At 35.4% G+C, this 24,992-nt stretch overlaps 1 protein-coding gene across 1 annotated transcript; it reads right to left on the reverse strand.

Annotated features, from left to right (window-relative positions):
- Positions 1 to 16,108: 16,108 nt before the first annotated feature.
- LOC141483541 (uncharacterized) lies at positions 16,109 to 17,455 on the reverse strand. The gene is made up of 2 exons (XM_074178213.1): positions 17,042 to 17,455; positions 16,109 to 16,982 (listed from the first exon to the last, which is right to left on the reverse strand). Exon 2 carries the CDS (start codon positions 16,979 to 16,981, stop codon positions 16,289 to 16,291), a length of 693 nt encoding a protein of 230 aa, XP_074034314.1. The 5' UTR covers position 16,982; positions 17,042 to 17,455; the 3' UTR covers positions 16,109 to 16,288.
- Between the last annotated feature and the right edge of the window lie 7,537 nt (positions 17,456 to 24,992).

Raw genomic sequence — 24,992 nt, forward strand, 5'->3', positions numbered from 1 at the left:
ACTGTGTTTGTACCAATAAAGACCAGAAGCAACTATGGAAAGAGCTGAGAAACTTGAATATCACAAGCAGAAAACTTCACGTTGCAATCCCAGAAAATTTGAATGACGCCAATCAGATCAACCCCTATTTTGTAAACAGTGTCCCAAATTTCAATAATGACAACAAAGAACTTATTGAATTTTATAATAACAAGTTAACCCCGAATCTGGACGGAAATAATTTCGAATTTCACCTTGTATCTGAAGAAGACGTTGTAGATAATAATAATAATGATATGTTATTTATTTAAAATAAATATGATATGTTTATTTTAATCAAACATGTACAGCTATTATAATTTGTTATTATACTTAAAATAAAATAAAATGAAAAAACAAACACTATAATACAATACAAAGACACAGTTCAAGATTATTTAGTTCTTAACCAGTTCTGTTCAATATAATATATCAATCGTTTGTATTCCTGCTTGATAAGAGTGAGACATAGGTTTTCAAAATGGTGTTCAATTTACATTTTCCTTGAAATAAAAATATGAAAATAAATAGTATAATACAGTAACACAATTTTCAACTTAGCGAATATCAAACTTTCAAACAGTTAAGTTCAATACAATATTTCAATAATCTATATACCTGTTTGCTAACAGTGATACATCGATATTCAAAAGGTTTTCAATTTTCATTTTCCTTCGATTATTTCAGTGACTACTATTCTAGGCATTTTCAGAATGTATTTTTTTAATTCTTTCTTGAAAGTAAAAATGATTTTGCAGTAAATTGCTTGAAAACTAATGCAACTGGAGTAGATGGTTTTATATGACAATGATAAATATATGATTTCCGGAAATAAAACATGCTTTATTACATAAAGTCAATAGCTGTATTCTTAAAAAAATTTTCCCAACTCAATGGATTTTTGCGTATGTTATACCTGTCCCCAAAACAGCTGATATTTTAGACTACAAAGATCTTAGAATCATGAGTATTCTACCCACCATGTCTAAGTTATTGGAACGCATTTTGAATAAACAAAGCAGGGAATATATAAGTAACTTTGATCTAACTCCTCTCTTCCAGTGGGGTTTTAGGCCTCTACATAGCTGTACAACAGCTTTGCTTAAAATAACGGATGACATATTGGCAGCAACAGATACAAGAGCCATCTCGTTATTGATCTTACTGGCTACAGTGAAGCATTCGACTCATTGAATCCAGAAATACTTATGCTCAATTATATTGGCTTCTCTAAAACAGCCGTTACAAGAATACTTCACAAATAGACATCAAATGGTGAAACTCGAAGGCGAATTATCTGAGTCGGTGAGATTATTGTGCGGTGTTTCGCAAGGATGTATACTTGGGCCTTTTCTTTTCAGTTTATATACCTCAAATATACTAAGATCAATCTCTGTAAGTATCATGTATCGTTTAAACCAGAATTGCTGAATAAAGCTGTTGCTGACATCAATACTGAACTTCAAAACATTCATGATTCTTCTGTGAAACACAAACTGCAACTCACTCCTAATAAAACGCAGGTTCTTATGTTTGGTGCCAAGTTATTATGCCAAAGGTATTTACGACAAGTGGTATAACTCCATATATAGTACCGGAGGCAACAAATCTTGGCTTGATGTTGGATAATAATTTCAGGTTCAAAAAGCAAGTTCCATTATATACCCAGAGAGCTTACGCGAACTTAAGACTGATTTACCCTCACCAAGCATACCTAATTACTAAGACAAAAACCAATGAAAGCCAGACTCTCATCCTTTCACAGTTAACCTACTGTTCACCTGTTTGGATAGTCTAGATTTATGCAGGATACAAAAAGTTTTTGTTTACGCTACATCTACGGCATCCGTAAGTTCCAGCATATTTCTCATAAGCTTTCTCAGTTGCAAAAGCTGTCAATGAAGAATCGTTTCTTATTGCAATCTCGAACTTCATTTCACATTATAATCATCACTAAATCACCGCAGTATCGTTATGATAAAGTTCGATTTCGTGAAAATGAACATGAAGTGAATATCCGACACAAAAATACAATAACCCCACCACAGCACAGCACTGTTTGAGAGATCTACACTCATTACAATAGTCTTCCCAAACATCTAAAAAAATTGAAACTGCCACTTTTGAAGCGTTAGGTTCGTAACTGGCTATATGAAAAACAGCTATCGTGCAACTGAAGTCTCGCATAAAATGCAAAAATTCAAGTCATTCTGTAAGCATTATGAATTACCCCTCTTTTATTCCTTTTATTTTTTTTCTCTCTTACTACATAGGTACTATAATTTTTTGTACATCATATGTTCGATTAATACTTTTAAGTTTTGTATATTTTAAAGCAGGATTCGGCGTCTTGCACACGCTTGTCTCCTGAATTCCGCTCCGGGATTTTACACCAAACCCATTGTATTTTCCTTTGTATACTTCCTTTTTTACCTTGGTAAATGAAAGTTGATCTTTCAGAATCCAATAGAAAATGCTTACCAGCCAATAGTTGTAACTAGGATTTTTTCTGTGATAAGTCAGAAAAATCAGAATAGTTTTCCAATTTTACCAGGAGGCTTCTGAGCCAATGGGTTGGCGTTTGGTTTTTTGACATTTTGAGAAGTCAGTGTCTCCTATAAAAACTTATACAGTGTTTCCCATTTTAGATGGAAGCACACTTATAAAATCTATATTTCTCAACGAATTTCAATGATTATTTTTCTATGGCCAGACATTCGAAAATTCTATTAGGACACCAAATTTCATGAATTATTCATCTTCAGGGCCAACCATTCTTATTTTTCGAGGCCAAAAAAAAATTGCGTTTTTTTATAAAAAATGTGACTACATCACTAAATTCATGACGTTTTCAAATGATCTATGTCAAAGATACAAAAAAATGCATCCAATAATAAAAAAGTTATAAGTGAATAAAATTTTAAAAATATGCTATTTAATCAAACTACCACTTCAATTTCAGAAGTTTCATATGAATTCTGACGATACCACTGGATTCAGAGGTCTCGAGATATCACTTATAAGAAAATTATAAGGGAGTAAAATATGAAAAATGTGTCGTTCATATGAATGAATGCGAATTTCGAATTGCTACAAACTAGTGTAAAACAATCTCTTATTCATTGCACATAATAGGATCGGAGATTTCAACAAGTTGAAACTGTGTCCAGTCTTTAATGTTGCGGAGTAATTGCAGCACACGCTTGCTGAATTCTAGTACACAGTTCCGCTCGATGCCTTGGTCGTGATTTGTAGACAGTATAGTAAGGTTAGGCGATCTGGATAATCATCCAATTAATCTATTCCCCCGTCCTATCCAACGATTAGGGTAGTTTTGATTCAGCCAACTCTTCACAATTCCCGCATTATGAACAGAACAGCCATCTAACTGAAAATATAAATTGCTTGCATTTTTAAGGAAAGTTCATCTATTGCGTCCGACAATTCACTCCTTACAAATTATGAGAAATTTGCGGCGTTGATACTGCAATCAAAAAAGAATGGTCCAACTATTATCTCATTGTTTCATTTAGTATTCTACAGCAACCATTTACTTTTTCTGTGCCCCAAATCGAATATTTTATGATGAAACCACTCCATTTGTTGTGAAATTAGCTTCATCACTGAATGAAATATTCTTTAAATAATGTCTCACGTTAAGGTACTCGCTCTGTGCGCATAAGCAAAATTCCAAACGTTTTTCTTGATCACCTAGTTCTAGAGTGTGCAAAAATTTCGTTTAAAATGCCTTCAATTTGTTTTTTCGCAGACATCGCCTAATATTCCCAGTAGATGTTTACAGCTGATTCTCGGCCTCCCCCCACCACTATGACGTATTAATTGATTTTTTATTGGTTGTTGTTTGGTGAAGTCAAGGTGATGTGACCTTGAAGGGTGTGGTGTATGGATCGTTCAGAAATTTTTTCCCGGTTCTAATCCTCCCCCCACCAATATGACGTGTTATTTGCTATTTTTGTTGTGCATGAGATTTTGTGTGTGTATGTGTGTGTGTGTGTGTAAGAGAATGCACGGTACAGGGTTTCATCATGTGCTTGTTTGTCTATGTACAAACATACGTCTGCATGCTTCGAAGATCCTCCAAGTAATAAATGCTCCATCGGTGTGAGGGCACCAAGTTAGTTGTGGAGTGACGTCACAGCAATAACCGTTCAACGGCTAGAGAGCGACATGTTCACTCCACGACGTGTGGCAGAGTAATGCGTATTCATCGGTCTGCCCTCACCTCTCCCGATGCGATGAAGGTTGTGACGTAACGCATCGCTCTAACCCCGCTATCGATGGTGACACCACGGCAGCCGAGGACCGTCTGCTTAACGTCTACCCTCTCCGAGACCGCAACGACCATTGCTTGCTCGTACCGGCAACTGTCATCGCATCAAGTTGGGAGATGGGCTTGGCTGTGACGTCAGGCATCTCTAGTGGATAGCAACTAGCAATGTGAACCTTTCACGGTTTCATGGTGGGGGTGACTCGCACTGTTTAATATAAAAGAAATGCCTGGCACACTATGAAATCAGTAGACGAATATATCTGCAGCAGTTAGCAATTGGTAGAGTGTTATTCAGTTCGTAATAGAAGGAAGACGGTGAGTGTATTTGTCTGTTGGAAATTGTTTATATTTTCATATATATTTTCATCATGTTCGTTTCAAAAGTAGACTTAAATAAAATTAATAATTTGATTGTACAGGAGGTTGAAATACTAGAGCAAAAGGCCTTATCATCATTGCCAATTGATGAAGTGTACATAATTAAAAATATGTCAACTTATTCTACACGATTTGGTAAATCAATTTTATTAACTTTGCAAGATGTGAGCAATGATAAATTATTTAAAACATGGCTACCAAAACGTATTTCGTTGCAATTCAGTGATGACGATATATCTTGTATCAACTCATCAGGTGGTAAATATACGATGATGTATTTAGGACAGAGCCAACAAAGTTTTGCTGGCATGAAAACGCGATCTCTAGTCAAATTCAATATGATTGAATAATAATAGTAATAATTTATAGTGAATTTCTTTAGGTCATAGCTTACAAAGTTTTTTTGTGTGAAAACGCTAACTCTGGTCAAATTCAATATGATTGAATAATAATAGTAATTATAATGAATTTCTTATTGTTTTATAATATTCATATATTAGATGATAATAATTATATGGAAATATAAACATTACTAACTTAGTTGAATACACTCACTTTGTAACTACAAGTAAAATGGGAATGTGAGTATTATATCACTGAAAAATTGGAGGTTGCTTATTGTTTATTTTTTATTCGATTTCAGTTCCACCATTTAAAGATGTGGATGCAGTACGCAAGTCAAGATTGGGTCGATGTTGTAGATCTCAAATCATCGGTTCAACATTTGTCGTCTAAATTGAAGGTGTTGGGTGATGGAGCCGAACATGCAAGCAATTATGATATGAGTGAATGCTATGATGAAAAACAAATCGAATTATGCCTTCGTGATGCTGAGAACTATTGGAGTGGTGCAGAAGTTTGTAACAAATTTTTGGATAATGAATTGGAATTGTGGCAACTTTGTGAGATTATGATTGAACTGAACCTAAGAAGATTCCTGTACAGCCTCCAACCATACTTGCCAGAATGGATTATTCATCACTTTGAATTGAATGATGAAAATCGAGAGGAAATTGAAGATGGTCGCGAAAATGATGATTATGAGGAAGAAGTTATTTTAGATAGTCTGTATGTTCCTGTAAATCACAAATAATGTCAAATAAAAAACTTTGTATTATTTTCATGTTTTATTTATTTAAATCTCATGAAATGCAATAGAAAATGATTACAAAACAATAAATATGATATAAAATACAATACATGAAATAAGTCAGTTACAAATAAAAAAAAGATCATAAAATAGTACATGATAGAGTGAAAAAAAAAGTGTCAATATCTGCTATGAACTGAACCATCCAATGCATTGTATGTTAAAACTGTATCATGCAAAATTAATGCATATACTTTAGTGTTGTCTGGAAACTTGGTCTTCCTTGTCTCAAACTCAATCTTTATATCAAGAGTTGATGATTTTGTTGCATTCGGTTGATGAGAACAATCGATGACGAATAGTGGATTCTCTCTAAATTGTCCAATGTCCATCAGAGGTTCACTCATATCTTTATCATAATAACTTCGCTGGAAACTCTCAAAAGCATAATAAGCAGGAGCATCAAGTTTTTTATCGAAATTCAAATTCCAACGCTCATATGGATAAACTTCAGAATTCAAGTATACTCGAATACTATTGATATCAGCAGTTGTGAATTTTGTAATATCCTGTGTTCTATCTTCAGATGTGGTAGTACTTTGGAATGCGATGATGACAAAACGAGGAGTTTCCAATGCGTTAGTTGTTTTGATGGCCCATATGTCTGAAGAAGTCCCACGTAATGATGGTAGTTCATAGAGGTCCCACATACGATACGCCAACTTGATTTTGGCATTCAGACCGCTTTTGTTTATTCTACTCAAAAGTTTGAGCTTGTGTTTATCATCTGGTACAATATGTCTTATTTTTCATTCGATTTTATTTATTTCCAAATCAGCATCAACCTCACCTATATATGAGTTTTTGAATGATCGAGCGATAATCAAAATCAATTCTTGTTTGGCATTCAATATACTTTTGTTGTAATCTTCAGCAAAACCCATCAAATATTTCAGTGGTAGTTTTCCACTAAAAACATGACTGTTTGTATCCAAGATATCTTGCTTCAATTGTGAAAGTCCCCAACCAGATGTCAATAATGTGTTAGCATGAGATTGTCCAAATGATATCATGGTTTTCATTGTAGATGTTATCCCAGGTTTTCTAACAACAGCCACTTGTTCACCACCCATTTCATAACGAATTTCGTCAAAGAGAAATGCAATTGCATTATTCGAGAGATAGCATGTTTTCGCTACATCTTTGGGGGTGAATTTACCTTCTATGTAAATGAAGCTCTCGGCAATATCTAGTATAACATCTTGATTATTGATTGCAATTCTGATTTCATCCGAATTCCTGAATAGCGGTGATCCATAGGGCTTATATGTGTGCTCATGTAAACTTATGAGAGAATGATCGAGCACTGGTTCATTGAATATATTCAACTTTTCATTGTTTGTTTCGAGCACCATTGTTATTTTCTCACTTTCAATCCAATCGATTTCGAAAATTTAAGATCACTCACAGACAGAGCGTTATGTGCTAACTGTTTAGCATACACTTGTGGAATAAGCTTCTTTTTATGCACACCTTTCTTTTTGATAGTGCAACTCGTTTGGGATTGTTCAATGCGATTTTGTCTATTATAAATGAAACCCATAACAACAGTTATTCGATTTTCTTCAATTCCAAAATAATAAAAATCTCTTTTTCACTTCCAAAATCGATAAGGTTATTTTTTTCCTCCAAAACACGCACTGTAATGTTGTGAATCAATTGACGACCTTCTGGACTGACAGGCATATATATAATACTGTGTGGTTCTTTAGTAAGATTGTAGCCAGGTTCAACATCAATATCGAATGAGAAAAGAATGTGGGATTCTTCACCATTTATATATGAACCAGAAATTATATTGCAATCTAAGCGGATAAGTCTCACAGTTGTAATGTTTATTGGTAATGATGATTCATGTATCTGATTTGGTGGAAATATTCCATGAGCAAACCCCATCATTTCTGCTATAGAATTTGGATGTGTCAAATCAATTTGATATTTGGATCGCATTTCACATTTGGATCGCATTTCACATTTGAATGTACTATTATTGGCGTGTAGATAGAAAATATCATCTGCAACGACATCATTTGGTTTTTTATCATGAAACAATCTGAACATGATATGTTCCTGTATGACGGCATTGATCTCTTCTATTTCGTAAGCACCACATGGAATTTCAATTGTCAACTTTTGGGGTATCGATGAGTTGTCATTACTGATTCTAAAACTAACTAAGTTATTAGCTTCAGTTATATTATTGATTGTATTGCATCCATAGAATCCCAAAAGTCCTAATCCATAACGACTGTTCCTATCCAATTCAATTGGTGGAAAAAATCCGCACTCAAGACACTTGTCCCGACAGCTTGTAGCTCGAACTTTCGTGACATGACTGATGAATATTTTGAAATACATTTCAATTTATTATTGTACACAGCAACAGCACATTTGAGACAATTTACACTTTTTGGAATGTGTTGTATTGTAATAAGTATCATTTTTATTGATGCCAATATTCACATCCTCTATATTACAAATACAACACATAGATTTTCGAGGTATAGGACCATCATTAACATCCGAATCGGAATTTTGATCGTGGTGGTGCTCATAACAATATCTATGTTTCATTATATCGATGTCATCTTGCAGATGCTTAGGCAACTTTTCCGAAACATATGCAATCTCATGTGCAACACATGCAAGTATCACTTCCTTAGGCATATTTGCAAGCATCACTCTATCCATTTTTTTCAAGGTACCATATTTTGAAAACATTCTAAGTGAAAACCCCATTCCCTTGATAGCCTCCCGATCCAGTTTTGGTGCTGAATCCATTTTTATTTGGAAAATTATTTAGAGAGAAACTGCAAGCACAAGTGACCACAGAGAACTGTATTAAATTTCTGTTGTCGATCATAGTTATATTTGATTTATACATTCGAACATTTTCGAAAGAATCGAGTCAATTCCAATGGTGGGGGTAGATCTCCAAAACTATCGAAATATGCGACTTCTTTCCCACATTTTTTATATGCCACCCAATGTGTTCCTGGTCCACTTATTCCATCTATATTAACAATAGCTGTCTCTTTTTGTTTTGGACCTGATGATGGTAATCTATCACGCATAAAAACACCACGAAAATGTGGAATTTTCATTTTTTGTGCATAATAACTGAGATCAGGATCAGTAAGAGGCCTCTGAGGTAGGGGTTCAATTAGTTTTTTGTTTTGTTTGTGGCTTTGTATGGTTTTAAATATAGTCCTAAACCTTTACGGTATGGTTTGAGATATATTCCACTTTCGCGTTTGCCTAATGCTACAGACTCCATGGTTTTATTGTGACGATTGGCTTCCATTAAAACCGCTCTGCTGGCTTTTGCCGAATTAACGGCCTTGGTAATACCAGCAGCGGCTCCCGCCAAACTTCCTAGTGCGGATAGTCCAGCAAAAATTGGTATCAATGGTAAAAGTCCACCGATCTTGGGAACAGGAATTATGCGTGGTGTGCGGATTTTCTTCTTTCCACCGGCAGCTTTGAGGTATTTACGTGCTGCCTGCAATGCCACAGTGATCGCTTTTTGCTATTATTCGTCACAAATTGATTCCCACCAGCTTTCTTCAATACATTTCGCACTTTATGGACTATCCCAGCACCAAATGCAACTTTTCTAATTTTATTTTTCTTCGTTTGTTTCCTCTTACATTTTTTCTTATTGGTACTACAACCCATGCCCATATGTCTTTTCGCTTTCATAATGTTGGTGACGAGTAATGCAGCTGCTCTTTCCCCAATACTCGCGTCCTTCGATTTAACCCTATCCCAAGCGCTGTATTCAAGTTCTTTGTCGGCTAAATGTCGTGTTTTTTGCATTCAATATCTAATTTATTGATTCCAGGATCGTTACGAGCTAAACGTTGTTTCAATTTTGTACCCGGTCCACAGTATTGATAACCTCCGGGTAGATGTAATTCGAAAGGAAGTTTGTTTATTAAATCATTAAGAAAACCACAACCTCTTTTGATTTTACGATCACTTTCAATACGTCCGTATCGTTTGATGGTACACATTGAAATGAATAAGCTAATAACATTTATATAGTCTCCAACCACGGCACGATGCGCATTGTAAAACAGAAAGAAAAGTTTGCTGTAGATAATCTAGATGAGAAATTTGGGTGTAGATTGAATGGACAAAGGGTATTCAGACATGGTCCACTACTTCCATCATCAGTTCGAGGACTCATTATAGGACCTTCAAATTGTGGAAAGACGAATGCAATGATATCACTATTAACACATCCACAAGGACTGAGATTTAGAAATGTGTATCTCTATTCGAAATCACTCAATCAACCGAAATATCAGTACTTGCGAAGTGTTTTGGAACCTATAAAAGGATTAGGTTTTTATACATTCAGCAATAATGCAGAAATAGTGGAACCCTCCGACGCTAAACCTAATTCTGTTTTCATTTTCGATGATGTGATATGTGAAAAGCAAGATATTATCAGATCATATTTCTGTATGGGACGTCATAAGGATGTTGATTGTTTTTATCTAGCACAGACATATTCACGGGTACCCAAACAGTTAGTGCGTGACAATACCAATTTCATCATAATGTTCAAACAAGATGAGACGAATTCACATCACATTTATTCAGATCATGTTTCACCCGATGTAACATTCAAACAATTCCAATTGATGTGTGTTAAATGCTGGGAGGACCAATATGGATTTCTAGTCATTGATAAGAATAGAAAAATAGATGAAGGTAGATATCGCAAAGGATTCGATAGTTTTATATACCCATGATCTTGTTTTTTACACTTATTCGATCACTGAATATTGTAGAGGTCACTTCATCAGCGAATTAGGCTATAATTTAAAAAAGGGCATTATAAATACAAAAGAAGGATTCTGAAAATAAAAACAATGAAATGAATTTGAAACGTCAACCAGTAGAGACAACAAAAGCTGTCAGGAAGAAATTCAACTCTATCAAGAATGATGATATTGAAAATCGTACGACACTTGAAAGATTGTATGAGCCCATAATGAAACCATTGAATGTTTTATCATCAAACGCTACTTCTAAATCACCAGTGTTATCACCAAATCATGGAACTGTTCAATCTACTTCAAATTATCCCATGAGTACTCCAATAGGAAGAAAACAATCTTTTACTAGTGTATCATCTGTGAATAGTGACACGAGCACACTTCAAGATGATATGAGAACAACTCTATTCGAAACACCATCATCGTCCCACATCGATTTCTCGGATCCTGACACCTCACCTGATATGAATGAAAGTGGTGAAGATGTTTTGATGAAACATTTGAATAATGTAAAATCTAGAAATCCAGCATATGATGAAATATTTGGCGTACGTATGGATCTTATTACACAAAAGCTGAAAATGGGAAGTCTAGTGGTGCATTTCAAAGATGGAAACATTTCATTTTGGGATGCTAATAAAGTGAAAAAATATGAATGCGCAGGTAGTCCAGAATTGTATGATATGATCTTTTTGAAGAATCCACGAGATGTTGATAATAAAAAAACTCGTCAAGTATATTCCAAAATATTGAAAATAACGAATGCTCCATATAAACAATATCATCAGAAGAATGGTTTTAAAAATACAAATTCTAAAAAATTTCGTGAAGTTATCAAACCTCTATTAGACTCACGACAATATCCAATAAGAAGTAGAAGTAAAATTGGTGGAGCACTCAAACGAGTGAAAATGGAGAAAATATATAATTCTAAACCTGTGAATTATGTGTACTGGAATTCACCGAAAGAGTTAGTTGCTCGCCTACGACTATTGGTAGCTTCAAAGTCAGCTGGTCATACAGGACATGACAATGAAATAATTTCAATAATTGAAGAATTACGTGAAGAAGGTATAATATATTAACATATTCACATGTAATGATCACTGTCACATCATCATTCAATGCAGTAACATTATCACCTTTTCTCTTTAATCATATTGAAATAGAATGACTAATGAAATAAGTGATGTCAAACGACAAGTTGTTAATAATTTTCGTAGAAGAATAACCACCATCAAAGGTTTTGCAGATCTATGGCAAATAGATTTAGCTGAACTGCAACCTTATGCAAAAAGTAATGAAGGATACCGATATATACTTGTAGTGATAGAGTGTTACTCCAAATATCTGTGGACTGTAGCAGTTAAAGATAAAACAGGTAGTACAATAACTAATGCAATGAAACATGTACTGAAAGAAGCCAAATACTCCCCCAAACACATACAAAGCGATCAAGGGAAAGAATTTTTCAATAAAAGCTTCTCATCTCTCATGCGAGAATATAATATCAATCATTATTCAACATTTAGCACAAAGAAGGCAGCTATAGCAGAAAGAGTGATTCGTACAATAAAGGGGTGGCTCTACAAGGAATTTTCGATGAGAGGTCACCACAAATGGCTTGATATTCTTCCAACTATAACTAGTAGATATAACAATAAAGTTCATCGTACAATAGGTATGGCACCCATTAATGTTGATCCATCAACAAGATTGATATTCAAAGGTATCAATGGAGTTGGAGAAAAACGAAGTAAACCCAAATTCCGATTGAATGATATTGTACGAATAAGCAAATACAAAAATATTTTTGAAAAGTCTTACACTGCGAACTTTACCACGGAACTCTTCAAGATTGTTAAAATCAATAAAACCTTCCCCACAACCTATAATCTTGAAGATATGAATGAACACCCTATTAGAGGATGTTTTCACGAAGAAGAGTTATTGCGAACCGAAAATCCTGACGTATATCTGATCGAGAAAGTGCTGAAGAAAAGGAAAAATAAAGTATATGTAAAGTGGTTAGGACTTCCTAGTGAACAGAATTCTGAATAAAGAATTTATGAATAAAGTAATGTTAAAGTTCAATATTGTTTTCATTTCAATTATATGTAAGTGAATTGAAAAAATATTGCAGCGGTAAACATTGCTCCAACCATTCGCAATGTTCTGTGTATACCAAACCAAATTAATTGTATACTCCATTCCCGCTTAAAATTTTTTTCAACTCACAATATTGAGAACACAATACCATTCCCAAAACTAATCGCTGTCACTTTGAAATGCTTTCTCCAACTCTTTTCGCCAATTATCTCTCACTGATAATGCCGTCTCATAAAGTCGAGTCGACTCCTCAAGCTCTGCCTGTGCTTGCATTCTCGAACGTTGATTGAATTTGTCATCTTTCATGATTTTTGAACGTAGTTCATCTGCTTCTTTGCTCATGTTAGCCAATTCAATTTTCGCTAATGCAATCTTAGCATCTAATGCTTGAAGAGTGTCCTTATTGACACTAATAGCTTGCTCACTCTTTTCATGTTCAGCAATAGCCATTTGCGCCTTCACAAGACGGCATTTCGCTTTCTTTTTCATATCTCCAAACCGAAGTAATGGAGGGAAAGAAGATAGCGATTCAGTCATCAAATCACCCTTCATTTCTTTGGGTTCACATTTTGTCTTCCTCTTCGATCTGTCACTTTTCGTTGTGGGCTTTTTCTCCCGCAAACCACTTTTCGATTGTTTTTTTTCTTTCAACTCAGTGACAATCGATGAAGATGCATTATTAACCTTCCTTTTGATAGTTCTGGATTTCTTATCAACACCAAGAGGGGGGGTAGATGAAGGGTGTTTGGATGATGATGATTGTGAAATGATTGGAGTTTCAACGATAATTTGTTGAATTGGTTCCGGCGCATCTGCGAAGTTAACGAAGTCGCTAACATCAAAATCACTTATCGAGTCTTGAGACTGTAAATGTAATACTGGAATATTTTCAAAATTAGTGTGATCGATATCAACAAGTGGTGAACCATCTTCAGCAATCAATAGTGGCATGGAGCTCGTGATAATGATTATTTAGGTTTGGAGGAATGATATGTGATAGCAATAGAATGTGGATAGGAAAGGTGATGATGTTACTGATACTTCACCTTTTATAGAAGAAAATAAACTAGCGCATGCGCTCTTTCGTCAACTAGCCCACTCTTTCATCGACTAGAGATGCCATATTCGAGTCAAGTGATAGGTGGGAGTCGTACCACTTCCGTTTCCTATTCAATCGTATAAGTCGACTTGCGATCCTGAAGTTCATTCATTCACTCTCTACAACTGTGAGCAAACAACAACAAGATGAATTCTGCAAAAATAAATGCTGCATTAAATAGAATATCTGCTGTTGATGAAAACAATTGGATAGACGAATCAGATGATGATGATGTCAATGTTCCGCTAGAGGAAGTGATAGTTGAAGCAGAAGATGTTGGAGTCGATGAAGATGAGATAGACGAAGTTGAAAACGAGGCCAACCAAAGCGACGAAGATGATGACGTGATGGAGTTTGAGAGGGTCATGGATGAAGAAGGAGATGATGAAGGGATAGAAGCTGACACAACTGAAGGCGATGGTGCTTTGAGGATCGGTATGCGAACGCTCAATGTCAGTGAGACATTGGAAGATCCCTTGGATTTGTATTGTGCAATGGATGCATACGTATTGATCAGCACAATAGATGGAGAGAACAAAAAACTATGCTGCTGCTGCTTTCGGTTTTATTCGCATAGAAACAATAATGGAGGGTGGTATGCCCATGTCAACACCCACAACACTGTCTCAATTATGGAAATGGGACAAAATTGGTGTGAAGCTTGCGAGAGGCCACTAACAAACTTCACCCGAGTATCTACATGTATTATATGTAATAATGTCCAACCTGTGGCACAATAACCGTGGACCTACTGGTCAAAAAAAAACAACAGCCCTTTTCAGGGCTACATTATTCACACAAACGGTAGTAGTAGAATTCACAGATTATGTGATAAATGACTACTTTGACTAAAAAGTCGAAGTTAGGATTTGGTTTATCATCGAATATCTGTGCATATGATGAGTACTTCTTTGACGGAAAAGTCGAAGTTGGTAATTTCTCAATCATTGAATATAATGATGAGTACTACAGAGTTGGATGATGATACTTTCACATAAGTTTTGACTATAGTGTTAACCTATTTCTGATTGAAAGTATAATGATAGCTCTGAAAATAGTTGTTTATTGTCTTTAATTGTAGCCCTTAAAAGGGCTGTTTTTCCTAATAATCCATACAATGGTATGGACTAACGCTCTTCATCATCAGAAACAATCATCTGTATCTGATGATATACTGATGATGTCGTCCTCATATTCATCAGATTCATCTGAATCAGATGATATACTAATTATGTCGTCCGCATGATTATCTAGCTCGTTATCCTGTAGATCGTCCAACTCATCTACTTCCTCTTGCATACGTTCCGGGAAATCATCAGGAAGATCGTAGATGCGTTGCAGCATTTCTGCGAAGGTTGTACTGAAATGATCAAACGTAGAATCTATTTCATGTACCTGGATGGGTCCTGTACTCATCATAGAAAACTCTGGTACACTCATCGGTTCGGTGGTGGAATCAGCAATCGACATTGTGGAAGAATGATGTAGAACTGGGATTGATACTATATTTATATTGGAAGAAATAAAACGGAGGGGGTGAAGTGTAAATGTAGAACAGTGTTTGAGATTCCAAAAAAAATTGAAAATGACGATCTTCATGAAATTCTGAGCGATTATTATGAGAAATTCTAAGTGATTATTATGAAAAACTAATAAGAGAGAGGGAGGAAGACACTGCCCCAGCCTCGCAGTGCCTCGTGTACACCAACCAAAGAAGTGTGTACTCCGTGGAAGGAAAGGAAAGGAAAGGGTGGGAGAAACAGGGAAACGATTACATATCGTCGTCGGAATTTAGGACATCATCGTCATCAATTAGGATGGGAGATGGCGGAGGACTGTCCTCGATAAGGATTGGGGATGGTGGAAGTCTGATGTCGCCAGCGTCATTGTCGTCGTCGTCGTCATCCTCATCTGTGGTGTCTCCAGGCGGTGGGTCACCCCATTCGTCATCCCATTGGTTGGGATGCTGAACCTGCACCCTGTAGTCATGATTCCTGAATTCGTATGGAATGTCATGAGGTGCCGTTGTGGAGTCCACGAATCCTTCCTGTATATATGCATAGTAAGGCATCTGAGGCTCCGGGACACTATAGGGCTCAGTAGTTGAATCAGGTTCCATGTTGGAGGTGGCTGATCAACTGAATATTCCAACAGATAATTCCTACTTTTATACTTTTGAAAGGGAGTGGGGAGGAGTGGGGATGAAAGAACTTGGAATTGAAATTGAAGAAAAGAAAAATAATTAAAAGACGAAGTGAAGAAAAATGCTCCAACCATCGCATTGTTCAATGTGTACCAAACCAAAACAATGTACACCCTTTATTTCACTTCTTTTTTCATTTGTTTTTTTTTTTGTTTTTTATTCCTAAAATTATAATTACAAACCTAAAACTACCATTCTACCTAATTATCCTAAAACTATCCTAGTTGACCTAAAAACTATTTCCCTTTATTTAAAAATTTCTTGATAAATATTCGCGCCGTTGGCTAGCAATTTCATTCTCCTCCCGGGAAATGCTAGCCAACGCGGCCTCACTATTTCGTGAAGCGAGTGCAACATCCCTACACCTCTGTAGGAAAGTTTCCATCTCCTGGGGGTTAACCTCTCCGATAGGCTCCGGCACTGGTGGCACTTGTGGCGCGATCTCCCCGGCAGGCTTCGACACTGGTGGCACGACCTCCATGGCAGGCTCAGGCACCGGTGTAAGTTCCATGGGTGTCAACATCGCTAATGGTGCAAATTGGGTGAGGATTTCACCTGGAGATGGCACCCTCGGCACCGGCTTATATGCCCTCCGTCTTTCCACTGTCAATGCGAGCGGTGTGGGACGTCTCGGAAGATTCCTTTTGGCGGTCGACCAACTACCTGCATAAGGGTTAGTCCTATTGCATTTACTCCTATACCTTTGAATAGGACCAACCTTAGCTGCAGATTGCCGCTTGGCTTTGTTAACAACCCTGTCTTCCTGGAATGAGACAGGGCTGCGTGGCCGCTGCACACCACCCGAAGTTGAAGCCTTCACCTCTTGGACCATCACCACCTCGTCTCCCTCGAACATGTCAGGGCTGCCTGGTAGCTCCACCTCAACATCCACAGGTATGATCGATGCCACAGCGTTGTCGATTTCCTGCGTGTAGTTTTCCATTCTGAAAATGTAAAATAATACAAAGTTAGTTGTTATGAAGAAGTAACATTGATAACATACTCAAAATTCGCTTGTTGTAGACTGTAGAAGACTGCTGTAGTAGACTGGTGTTGTAGTAGACTGCTGTAGCTGGACTGCACTCGATGAGAAGACTTGTCGTACTGAATGCCGAGAAGTGTGCTCCTCAGGGTGTAGGCAGAAGTGGGAGTGGTGGGAGTGAGGTGGGGGCGCGCATGCGGAATTGTGGGGTGAGGCGAGTAATGGTGGGAAGGGGGCGGGGCTAAAAGTGGAGGAGAGTGGGCGGGGACTACAGTGTGTTGTTAAATTTTTTTTTCAATGAAACATAAAATTAAAAATTTTTAGTCATAGAACCGGCATTGGTCATCCTCAGTCATAGAACCGGTATTGGTCATCTACTTGAATTGTGACTGGAGAAAAAAATCTTTATTTTTTGTAAATCTATATTATTGAAATCAATAATGGGGGTATTTAATAATCAGTGTGTATGTAAAATCGATATTTTTTGAGAAATGAGTGGCGGAATCTCATTATTATAATATTGAATTTATTACACTTATTTTCAATTTTACACGAAAAATAGTAATGACAAAAGTTGTAGAGAATTTAATTTCCAACAAATTTGGTCTCCATTAATTTTTTCGCAGGATTGATATTTTTCCAGAAAAGAACGGGTTGTAATCTCATTATGTAATATTAAATTTATTACAGTTATTTTCAATTTTACACAAAAAATAGTAATGACAAAAGTTGTAGAGAATTCAATTTCCAACAAATTTGATCTCTATTAATTTTTTCGCAGGACTGATATTTTTCGAGAAAAGAACGGGTTGTAATCTCATTATGTAATATTGAATTTATTACACTTATTTTCAATTTTACACGAAAAATAGTGATGACAAAAGTTGTAGAGAATTCAGTTTCCAACAAATTTGGTCTCCATTAATTTTTTCGCAGGATTGATATTTTTCGAGAAAAGAACGGGTTGTAATCTCATTATGTAATATTGAATTTATTACACTTATTTTCAATTTTACACGAAAAATAGCAATGACAAAAGTTGTGAAGAATTTAATTTCCAACAAATTTGGTCTCCATTAATTTTTTCGCAGGATTGATATTTTTCGAGAAAAGAACGGGTTGTAATCTCATTATGTAATATTGAATTTATTACACTTATTTTCAATTTTACACGAAAAATAGCAATGACAAAAGTTGTGAAGAATTTAATTTCCAACAAATTTGGTCTCTATTAATTTTTTCGCAGGATTGATATTTTTCGAGAAAAGAACGGGTTGTAATCTTGAGAAAGATTCCGAATCTTGACGATCAAATTTTTTTTTAATTATAAACCTTTAACAATTCATAAAAAAGTGAAATATTGATATTAGTGGTTCAAATCCCGGTTTTTTCGCAGGATCGATATTTTTCGAGAAAAGAACGGGTTGTAATCTTGAGAAAGATTCCGAATCTTGACGATCAAAACTTTTTTTTTGATTATAAACCTTTAATAATTCATAAAAAAGTAAAATATTGATATTAGTGGTTCAAATCCCGGTGTTTTCGCAAGATCGATATTTTTCGAGAAAAGAACGGGTTGTAATCTTGAGAAAGATTCCGAATCTTGACGATCAAATTTTTTTTTTATAAACCTTTAATAATTCATAAAAAAAGTAAAATATTGATATTAGTGGTTCAAATCCCGGATTACACATAAAAAAAAATCCATAATTTTTATATAAATGAAGCTTTCATATCTTATATAGAATAATAAATGTTATTAACACCAATATGTAAGCCTGTGGCGTAATGGTTAAGACCCTAGCCTATGCAGACGTATGACATGAGTTCAAATCCCCGTGTGACCAGAATTTTTTTTCTTTATTTCTCACCATTATTCCTTGTGATTTAAATAGAATTTAAACTGTTAGTATAAGTGGGCCTGTGGCAGCGTAGATGTTAAGGTATCATCCTACCGCACAGACTATCCAAGTTCGAAACTTGGCAATGGCAAAACTAGAAAAAAACTAAAAAAAATAATAAGAAGGAGGCGGTGGGGGGGCAAGAGGGTATAGTTTTTGTGGAAATAAAATATTTTTTCAATTTTAAATTTTTTTTATCAAATTTGCAGTTTTTTTTGTCAAATTTTTTTCAAAACATAATACATTAATATCACATTACTTCTGTCATATTGAATTTTCCGGTTTTAAAGATATTGAATGATATATTGATCTCGGCAGATAATAAATTAATCAATTGATCCAATGGAGTCTCCTGAGATTGTGATTGTTGAATAATATTACTTATCCAACGAATGTTCTCATTTGGATCGTTTTCATAAAATTCAATATCATTATGACCCCAAGGAAGAGTGTGGGTAGTATTCGGAATGATAAATCGTTTATCGTCGTGGTATGATAATGCAACTTTATTTTTCAATTCAGTATACATATCATGCAACACGCTTCTAAATGAATTCATCTTTCTGAATATCATACCACCTTGTTCGACGATTTTTTGATAATCTTCGCATGTCGAATCATTCTTTATTACCGATCGTTTAACCCCTTTGGCTTTCTTAAATTCACCATCAACAGATTTCACATAATATGCTTTAGCACCTGTACCATAAAAACTTATGATTGGATCATTTGGAAATTCATCTTTGAAGTTACCCAAGACTGAACTTGTTACTGGAATATTGAATTGGTTAACTATACTGTAATTGGATGTATCAAATCTACTTATGTTAGTTTTTATGAATTCATAAAAATTTTCTGTGTTTACTTTAAGAATGAGCGAGTCGGTAATTATAAAAAAAAAATATTACTATTCAATCTTATTGAAATTTTTAAAAAATAAATACCTGAGTCACGTTCCTGGAATTCAGTCGTTTGAGCCACAATTACATCACGGAATCCATCAAAAACAGCATTCAAATCTGAAGATTGGTCCACTATTTTATTTTGGGAATTAAATGACTTCGTGACCCTCGAATCCTGAGTCTGAAGAATATAATTCCCAAAAACATATTCACTTTGATGCTTTTATGGATCCTGATGGCCGATTCCAGTAATTCAATGACCTTCTGCCTAATCTCATTGAAAAATGACATGCAGTCACTGGTTACAATCGAACTCTCCACCCTGTATGTAGCAATGCGGCAATTGAATGCATTCGTTATAATTTGAACACCGTCAGACAATTGAACACATGCATTATTTTTATGACTCATGGTTCTTCGGTGAGAATTCACTTGAGTCATAGGAATTGTCACATTACAACAATTGCACGTATACATAGGTGTTGCATTATCCACTCTCACCCGTTTCACTGCAGGCCCTCCTTGGCAACTCTGGAGCTGATGCCGACGAAGATTATCACTACGAGTGAAAGATTTACCACAATCACAGGAATACATTTTCTATGATACGTTCTCACTAACTTACTTGATGTAAACTAACATAACCTACACTGGTCCGCTTCTTAAATACACTCTGATCGTATCCGTCAAGATGACATAGCCATCCCCACCTCTCAGTTACATGCACCAACTCAATCTCTAAATTGGACACATTACCGGATGCCGATACGAACAGACAGCGTTGCGCGTTGCGTACAGGACAGATGTCGAGACAGAGGTGAGGACATACCGATGAATACGCATTACTCAGCCATACGCCGTGGAGTGCACATCTCGCTCTCCTACTGCTGAACGGTTGCAGTTGTCACACCACTAACTTGGTGGGGTCACACTGATGGAACATTCATTACTTGGAGGATCTTTGAAGTATGCAGACGTATGTTTGTATACAGACATGCACATGATAAACCCTGTACCTTGCCTGCTGTGACGTCACACCGCTTGGTGGACTCACACCGATGGAACATTCATTACTTGGATGATCTTTAAAATATGATCCAACAACCAAAAGCAATTACGTCATTACGTCACACACACACACACAAAATCTTGAAAAAATTCTGAATGGTCCATGCACCAGACACTTCAAGATCACATCACCTTGATTTCACTAAACCAACAAAAATAAGCAATTAATACGTCATAGTGGTGGGGGGAGGCCGAGAATCAGCTGTAAACATCTACTATTCCCCCTAGGTAATTTTGAATTTAAACTGGTCACCCTCAAACTATTATTTGGATTATCTCCTAAATAATCTAATATAGTCTGATTATTTCCATTCTTTCTACGTATATTATTATTTGAAATATACGTGGATACTGCTCCAGACCGATTGAATACTTGATTAATTTTATGTACTGTGCTGTTATTTATGGTTGGACGATTTAGGTGTCTTTCATTAAATATTTTAGTTACCTCTCTTTTACTTTGGTGATAATCTTCAGAAATACGTATAATTTCGATTTTTTCTTGAATTGACAATTGGGCCATTATCTAGTTTCAATTCGAATTACAAACACTCAATTTGATAAAGGTGAATCACGAAATGACAATTCCTGAACAAATAGATAATAAACTAGTCGCAACCTAGTTGTTCATTCCTTGAACCCATTTAGAGCCAATATTGCGCACACGCAACAACATATATCATGAAATAAATTAATCATAAAGTAAAACAATTTGGAATAAATACACGTATTGCGTAAATACGCATCACTGGCATATAAATACAACTTTTTTTTGGGGGGTGTCAGATGAACAAAAAAGTAAACGTGGAAGGGGAGCAGAGGTGTAGTCAGAATTTTGTTAGAATTCTATTAAACGATATATTTTTCAAATTTTACTCATTGATGAAATTTTTTTTTGAAATATTCAATAGTCATATCACGAGACCTCCTTGATTCGGTAATGTAATCAGAACTTAGATGAATCTTCTGAAATTGAAGTGGTTGATTAAATAGCATATTTCTCTATCACTTATAATTTTTTTAAATTTTGGCCTTGAAAAATAAGAATAGTTGGCCCTGAAGGAGAAGAATAATTCATGAAATATGGTGTCCTAGTAGAATTTTTGAATGTCTACCTAATGCAAAAAGAATTACTCGAATCGGCTAAGACATAAAGATTTTATAAGGGTGCTTTCATCTTAAATGTGTCATACTGTATATTTTACCCACATAGTTTTTGCGGTTTCAGAAGCTTGGTTATATTGAGCTGCCAGAGATTTTTGACGTCCTCAGCTGGTTGTATAGAGCAATTTTATATAGCCGATTGGTATACTATTCAGCCATGAATTGTAGTCCTTGTATGAGATGGAAGTGTTAATATCATTCGGTGGGAAGTGGCACAGACAATCGAGTCGAACAATACATACAAGCTCACTATAAAGTCAATTTAATTAGAAACGTGCTTGAGTTGATTCACCAGATTGAGTCTACTCGTTCGTAGTACATCTGATTCGTAGTGGGGGAAATAATTTCGCATTAGTCTTAAGCAGATAATAAGCTCCTCCAATGATTGAGACGCCAACCGAAAACAATGCATGTCAGTTGATCTGCTTTTATGGGTTGAAACATTATCTAATATTCTTGTTAGTATGTAACACGACTGATCCATATGAATTTGCAATTGTTATCAGAAGAATACTTCAATAGTTTTTTCAAATTATTCTAATGACTATTAATACTGTAATAACCCAGAGGCGAAACAATACGACGTGTATAAAAATAACACTGTAAATGAAAACATCAGATTTTTGCAATAATTATCAAACCTCCAACTGTTATGACTGCATTTTACATGGATCAAAAATGTGGGTTACTTTATGTCATGAAGCTATTCATTTTATTTATTTTGAGTAACATTTTCCTCCAGATTTTAGAATCACTTCATCTTTAGTTTTGGCTGTGATAGCGTTGAAAAACTGTCAAGTGAAGGTGTCACTTACCATTTCGAAATCATTGATAATGAAGCCAAGACGCCCAAATTACGCAAATGCGAAAAAGTGACGAATTATCATTGATTTTCACTTGATAAGTAGAATCTGTAACCTTGAGCGTGAAACTGATCTCGACAAAGATATTATCATAAGGAGGTGACTGAAACTAACACATACAAGCTATGTTCTAGTTTTGTGTACATCTAGAAAAATCATTACTTTGCATAAAGAGAGTCATTGAAATGAATTCAAGTATTTTGTTATTGTACTATTGTTATTCGCTATCTGACGGATACCTTAACTATTCCTTATTTTCTACATGTAAAAAGGTTCGAGTGTGAATAATAATCAGAATTGGGACTTTTATCACCAGTCATAGATCTCTCTCCACATTTTTCAACTTTTGAACTTTCAAAAGCATCTCAAAACTTGTCACATACTGGTCTCAATAATTTCAAGCATTTCTCATTCACTCTATGGCCGAAAATGCAACATTGGTTTTTTCTGGACTATGGAATCGAATATGTGAAACATAATCCTTGTAGCACGCTATTATAGTCTGCTTAGTTTGACTAACATACTTTTTATGGCAGCTCATTTTGTGAATCCCTTTTTCTCCCTGGTACCCCCACACTTGTTGAAGTGTACGAGCAGTTCTGAAAGTCACTTCTATATTCAATTTTTCAAAAATTTTAACCAATTCGTTGTTTTATCCAAGTTTGAATGGGGTAACTCTTTCTGAAAAGTCAAGGATTCAAGAAAACTCTCTTCTTAATGAACTTCATCCATACTGTTTGAAGAAAACCCGTTACTTTCAGACATTTCCTTGATAACTTTTTTTGATAAATCTTTCTCTGCCGAATGGAAATGTGACCAACTCTTGGCAAGAAAATATAGTCTGGCATTTTTTTTTCGTGGACAATAATGAGAGATATCAGGGATATATCTGAAAGTGAACTTTATCTTTCAGAAACGAATGTGGAGAAGTAGTGGAAGAGTATATCCAGCTCACACAAATTTGCATGTGACAGAATTATTTCTAGTTCGATAACTGTTTGTACAAGCAGCTATGAACAACCCGTTGTCTTCCTCCATGGCTGATCTGTTCATGAGAAGATTAGAAATTAAGACCAGAGAAGAGTTGAATTACTTTAAACAAACATGGATCCGATAAGTGAATGATCTATGGACTGTTAAAAAATGAGGTAAATGTTCGAATTTCACGAGCTATACGTACATTCGATTAGCGATTTTTCTATTTTTTCTGTTGGTACACTTTTCACAGTTCCAGCTGTTCAGCATGTTTAGTTTGTTGGTAACAGGCATAAAAGTTAGAAGTGAGTGTTCGGCGATATTCTGCTATAAAAATGGATCAAAGAATTTGCATCAAATTTTATGTAAAAAATGAAATCAAGTGCTTGAAAATACTTGAAATGGTGAGAGTGGCATATAACGATTGTACAATCTGACGATTGTTTACAAGTTGTACAAGTGGGCCAAATTGGAGACTTTTGAACGGAAACTCCTGTTTTCATACTATATAAATGAAAACTGTCCGAGGGTCAAATTTCATGAAAAATTCAATGATGAAAATCGCATATCGATATCAATCATCATTTCTGATTTACAGCATATTTTTCCAATGTGCATTTTCGAGAAGTTGCTGTAACTTTTTTCTTGTCAAAATTTTCTTGTTTCTATGAAAACATTTTCAATGCACTTTTTCACGTAGAATTCAATGGTTTGAAAAACTAATTTTTTCAAATAAGATATCAATAGTTACTGATGGATAACTATTTTTTTCAAAGAGACACCCTGTATATTCCTGCATATTTCAACAGACCTCAAAATTGCCTTTTCAGAAATGTAGCACACTTGAAATACAGAGCTTTTAGATTTTTTCATGTAAAGTTTGAAACACCCACTTTGATCCAGTAGGCTTTGAACGATGCGGCGATAAAACAGAATGCAAATCTTAACTGGTAGCTGTCAAATTTTGATTTGAGCAGTGAAGACTCTTCAATTAGTGGTTTTTGTTCAATTTTCAAACACATTTGCAATGAAGTATGAGAATTATGAAAAATTTCCTATTTTATTCCAACCGGGGAAAATGCAGAAGCAGCAAGCAATT

The sequence above is a fragment of the Leptinotarsa decemlineata genome, unplaced genomic scaffold (genome assembly GCF_025532065.1).
Source record: "Leptinotarsa decemlineata unplaced genomic scaffold, Ldec_3_MD MMD2_tig00003736_RagTag_RagTag, whole genome shotgun sequence".
NCBI lineage: Eukaryota > Metazoa > Arthropoda > Insecta > Coleoptera > Chrysomelidae > Leptinotarsa > Leptinotarsa decemlineata.